Source organism: Oryza glaberrima, chromosome 9 (genome assembly GCF_000147395.1).
Source record: "Oryza glaberrima chromosome 9, OglaRS2, whole genome shotgun sequence".
In the NCBI taxonomy this organism is placed as follows: Eukaryota; Viridiplantae; Streptophyta; class Magnoliopsida; order Poales; family Poaceae; genus Oryza; species Oryza glaberrima.
Window position 1 is genome coordinate 13540355 of NC_068334.1, and position 5628 is coordinate 13545982.

The 5628-nt window shown below is 40.1% G+C and overlaps 1 protein-coding gene across 1 annotated transcript; it reads left to right on the plus strand.

Annotated features, from left to right (window-relative positions):
* LOC127783771 (uncharacterized) lies at window positions 1-1074 on the plus strand. The gene has a single exon (XM_052310936.1). It carries the CDS (start codon window positions 1-3, stop codon window positions 1072-1074), a length of 1074 nt encoding a protein of 357 aa, XP_052166896.1.
* Window positions 1075-5628: the final 4554 nt, after the last annotated feature.

Consider the following 5628-nt stretch of genomic DNA (forward strand, 5'->3'; position numbering starts at 1 on the left):
ATGACTGATATTGCTAAGAGAGATTTTGCTAAACTAGCAGTCAGCGGCAAGAATTACCTGACATGGGCACTGGATGCCAAAATCATGCTTGGTTCTAAGAAACTCCTGAACTGCATTCAGGACCCAACTATTGCAACATCAGCTGGAGGAGTTAATAATTTACCAACTTCAGCCGAGAAAAATCAGGCACTGCATTTCCTGAGGCACCATTTGAATACTACTCTCAAGAATGAGTATATGACTGAGGAAGATCCGAAGGTCCTTTGGGACTCACTGAAGGATCGCTATGGCCATCAAGTAAAGGCTTTTCTCCCAAAAGCAAAACGTGAGTGGCTTCACTTACGTTTCGAGGATTACAAATCTGTGGAATATAACTTAGTTCTTCACCGCATTGTCACTTGTCTTAAGCTATGTGGAGAGAAAATCATTGATGCTGACATGATAGACAAAACTTTGTCCACCTTCCATGCCAATCATGTGAATATTCAGAGGCAATACCACCAGGCTAAATATGAGAAGTATTTTGAACTAGTCTCCATGCTCATGGAAGCGCAAGGAGAAGATGAGACACTTGTTGAAAATCATATGTCTCGCCCCATTGGAAGTTCAGCAGCACCCGAAGCAAATGCTAGCTCCTTTAAGAAGGGGAAAAACCATAATAACCAGAACAAAGGGAAGAATTTCTGGAAAAATGGTGGCAAAGTTAACAAGATGTCTTTCAAGAAGAAAGGAAATCAGAACAGTAAGTCTAAGAAGGGCTCTACTAGTGGTGAATATGGAAAGCAAGATCAGGTATTCTTCAAGTGTGGCACTAGGGGACACTGGTCTCGCATTTGCCGCACCCCTAAGCATCTCAATGAGCTTTATCAAGAGAAGCACGGGAAGAAGAAGTCAGAGCATGAGTCACACTTCACTGTTGAGATCCAGAACTCAGAGGAGAAGATGGCTGCCATGCATATCGACAAGAAGGTCGACGAGAAGGCAGTGGTTGCAATGCACATCGATGATAAGATGGAACAGAATGCAGCAGACGCAGAGCTGAAGCTCTCAGATGATCTCATGGACTCTGATTAGTTATATGGGGATATTTAAGTCTTCCAATTTGTATCTTAGCTTCCTGCATTACAAGTTACTTTAAATTTTAGACTATGTAATAGACTAAAGTTAGGTGATTTTTCAAGTGTGCATTTAGTTTGTGTTCCTAGCAGAATTATAGTTTCTGTAAGCTCCTTCAAAGCATGGTTATCTTAATAATTGATTGAACTCTTTTAGTTTAATATATTCTCCAGATTTTTATTTTTCTATCTTAAAGTGTTATTTTTACTATATGGTCATGAATTGATTATATTTAAATGCTTTATCATAGAACAGTGTTACGTACTATGGCAATGGAAGAGGAGATGTGTCTAGTAGACTGTTGTACCACCAATACTATCTTTCGAGATACCATGTATTTCCAGACTTTAAAGAAAAAGACAGGTCAAATCGCTACTATTGCTGGAAGCAATGCACACATCATCGGAGTGGGACGAGCAACAGTAGTTCTCCCACATGGTACCAAGATCATTATAAATGATGCTCTATTATATTCAGAGTCCAGTCGTACTCTACTAAGCTTTAAAGATATCCGTGCTAATGGTTATCATGTAGAAACCAAAGATGAGAATAAACTCGAATTTCTTCTCATAACGAAATTAGAAGGAAATCGTAAGACTGTTGTTGAAAAACTCCCTTCCTTGAAATCTGGCTTGTACTACACTCATATAAAACCCGAAAATGTTGCACTGAAAACAATATTTAAAAATCCTGAGTCATACAGAATATGGCATGACAGGTTAGGACATCCAGGTCTAGGGATGATGAGAAGAATCATCTCAACTTCAAATGGCCATAAGTTACGAACTAACGATTTCCCAAACCAAGAAGATTTTGTTTGCACTGATTGTGCAACAGGGAAATTAATCGTTAGATCCTCTAATCTAAAGGTGAACGCAGAATCACCAGTATTCTTGCAACGAATACAGGGAGACATATGTGGACCAATTAATCCCATGTCCGGATCATTCCGGTATTTTATGGTATTAATTGATGCATCAACTCGATGGAGCACTGTTTGCTTACTTTCTACTAGAAACCACGCTTTTGCGCGGCTTATTTCCCAAATAATCCAGTTGAGAACCAGTTTCCCGGATAACCGGATACAATCCATTAGAATGGACAATGCCGGGGAGTTTACCTCTAAGGTATTTAATGAATATTGCATGACTTTGGGAATTAAAGTGGAACATTCTGTACCACACGTCCACACTCAGAATGGTCTCGCCGAATCATTAATTAAGAGGATTAAGCTTATCGCTAGGCCATTGCTACTGCATAGCAACCTACCAACTACATGTTGGGGACACGCTGTTTTGCATGCAGCGGCGTTACTTCAAATTAGACCTACTGCATACAATGTTGTATCCCCTATGCAGCTTACACGTGGATATGCACCAAATATTTCCCATCTGCGCAAATTTGGATGTGCTGTATACGTCCCTATACCGCCACCTAAGCGTACGTCAATGGGTCCTCATAGAAAATTGGGAATCTATGTAGAATTTGAATCTCCGTCTATCATTAAATTTTTAGGACCATTGACAGGAGACCTACATACGGGTTGATACGCTGATTGTATATTTAATGAAGATCATTTCCCGGTATTAGGGGGAGGAAAGTACCTACATAAGGTCGAATGCCGTGCAATTGAGTGGGAAACTAAAAATCTGCTACATTTAGATCCACGTACTAAGGAATCTGACCAGGAAGTTCAGACCATAATTGATTTGCAATGAATTACAAATAATCTGCCAGAAGCCTTCACTAACCCAAAGGGGATCATGAAATCTCGTATACCTACTGTGAATGCATCGGAAAGAGTAGTAATACCTCATGACGCAGAGGAACCGGTTTTCAAATTAATTTCTACATCTACCCCAACTTCTAGGAAGAGGGGGAGAGCACCGGTTGCACACAACCAAACTAAAGTTTCTAGGAGACGTCCTACGAAACAACAGATTGGATAGAATACCACAGCACCAGAGAATAGTGAAGGAGCTCACCAGGTAGATGAGCCACATGCAGTGATATGCCCGGATGGCAATGAACCCAGTGAGAATGCGCGCGCAATTACTACTAGCACTGGGAGACCGGAAATTCCTGACTTAAACATTGCGGGAAACAATGAAGATCAGGAATGTGAAAGAATAGAGGAAATATCCACCAGTTATGTGGATACATGTGAAACATACAATAGAGAGACTACTATTGTCGACATATACTTTGCCGAAAAGATCGCTAAGATCATTGATCTGGATCCAGAACCAAAGTCCATGGCAGAATGCAAAAAGCGTTCAGACTAGGTCAAATGGAAAGAAGCAATAAAGGCAGAGTTAATCTCGCTCAATAAAAGAAAAGTATTCGGTCCTGTTGATCGTACCCCCGTAGGGATATCCCCTGTAGGATATAAATGGGGGTTCGTCCGAAAACGGGATGAGAACAACCAGGTGGTTCGGTATAAAGCGAGATTAGTAGCACAAGGGTTTACGCAGAGACCTGGCATCGATTTCGATGAAACCTATTCACCTGTAATGGATGGAATTACATTCCGGTTTTTAATATCTATGGTAGTCAATTTGAACTTAGAAATGCAGTTGATGGATGTAGTGACCGCATATTTATATGGGTCATTGGATTCTGAAATCTATATGAAAGTTCCAGACTGGATTCAAGTTACTGAAGAAACAAAACGCAACATATACAGTGTTAAATTGCAAAGATCATTGTATGGGTTAAAACAATCTGGTAGGATGTGGTACAACCGGCTCAGTGAATTCCTAGAAGGAAAAGGATTCATCAAGAATGATGACTGTCCCTGTGTGTTTATCAAAAAATCAGAACATGAATTTTGTATCTATTTCTGTATATGTGGATGATCTGAATATCATCGGGACCACACAGGTGATTAAGGAAGCTAGTTCTTACCTAAAGACGGAGTTCGAGATGAAAGAATTAGGTAAGACTAAATATTGCTTAGGTCTGCAGCTTGAGCACACTCCTGAAGGGGTATTGTTACACCAGTCTGCATATATCCAGAAGATATTGGAGAAATTTAATATGAAGGATTCATATCCGACGAGAACCCCCATGGTAGTAAGATCTCTAGCAGTAGAGAGTGACCCATTTAGACCACAGGAAAATACGAGGAATTATTGGGACCTGAATGTCCATATTTAAGCGCTATTGGAGCTTTAATGTATCTCGCGAATGGTACCAGGCCTGATATTGCATTTGCTGTTAACCTACTTGCAAGGTTCAGTTCGGCTCCTACCAAACAGCATTGGAATGGCGTTAAGCAAATCTTCTGTTATTTACGTGGCACACAAGATCTCGGTTTATTATTTAGAAAAAATCAAGATTTGACCATGGTGGGATATCCTGATGCTGGATATTTGTCAGACCCCCACAAAGCATTGTCACAGACTGGGTATGTGTTTCTCTGTGGTGGTACAGCCATCTCATGGAAGTCGACGAAGCAGACAATGGTCGCGACATCAACAAATCACTTAGAGATTATAGCATTATTTGAAGCGAGCAAGGAATGCATGTGGTTGAGGAGGGTGATACAACATATACAGAATACATGTGGGCTGAATATCACACCAACTCCAACCATTATTTATGAAGATAATTCAGCTTGTGTTGCACAAATACAAACGGGTTATGTGAAGACGAGTCTCACAAAACATATATCGCCTAAATTCTTCTATATGCATGAATTGCAAAAGAAAGAAGAAATCAAGGTGACTCTCACCAAGACTAGTGAAAATCTCGCAGATTTATTTACTAAGTCTTTGCCAACTAGTGTTTTTGAGAAGCTTGTGCATGGCATCAGTATGAGAAGGATGAGAGATGTGCACAAATCAGGGGGAGCACTTCCCTAACTGTGTTCCGTTGATATTGATCATGCAGATCAGTACATCATTCTTGAAGAATGATAGGGTTAAATGATAGAGTTATCCAGTAGATTAGCTTATGGTTGTAATCTTTTTCCCTTTAGTGAGTTTTCTTTGAAGTTTCTCACATTTAGGTTTTTAATGAGGCAACAGTGCAATATAAGTAGCGTGTACTATGTACTCTTTCTCCTATTCCTTTTCTCCCACTGGGTTTTTGGAAGGAGTTTTGATTGCATATGTATAGCGCGGTATTCGCCCAAGGGGGAGTGTTATGAAACCGATCTTCCGAAGGAGTCGGATTTGTAGGACCGTGATCGTGAGGATCACGGTACCTCCTCCTTCTATTCTTCTGTTTCCTTATTAATGAAGTGGGCTTATACCAAATATATATATGTATGTATCCATATAGGACATCCTATTGTGGGTATAAATACAATAGTGAGGTTGAGGGCAAAGTAATACTTGTAACAGAGAGAGAAACATCAATAAAGTTGATTGCCCTCCACTTTCGTATCCGTGTGTTCGTGTGTGCTTGTTCGATCGTTGACAACGTGAATTCTAACAGTTTTCAATTACTCATTACCTGGGAGAATTAGGGACTCAGGGTATCTATCTTCAAGTAAAAAAATGTATG

What these genes read in the sequence shown, in the direction of transcription:
- LOC127783771 (XM_052310936.1), top strand. Translation starts at nt 1, where the DNA reads ATGACTGATATTGCTAAGAGAGATTTTGCTAAACTAGCAGTCAGCGGC.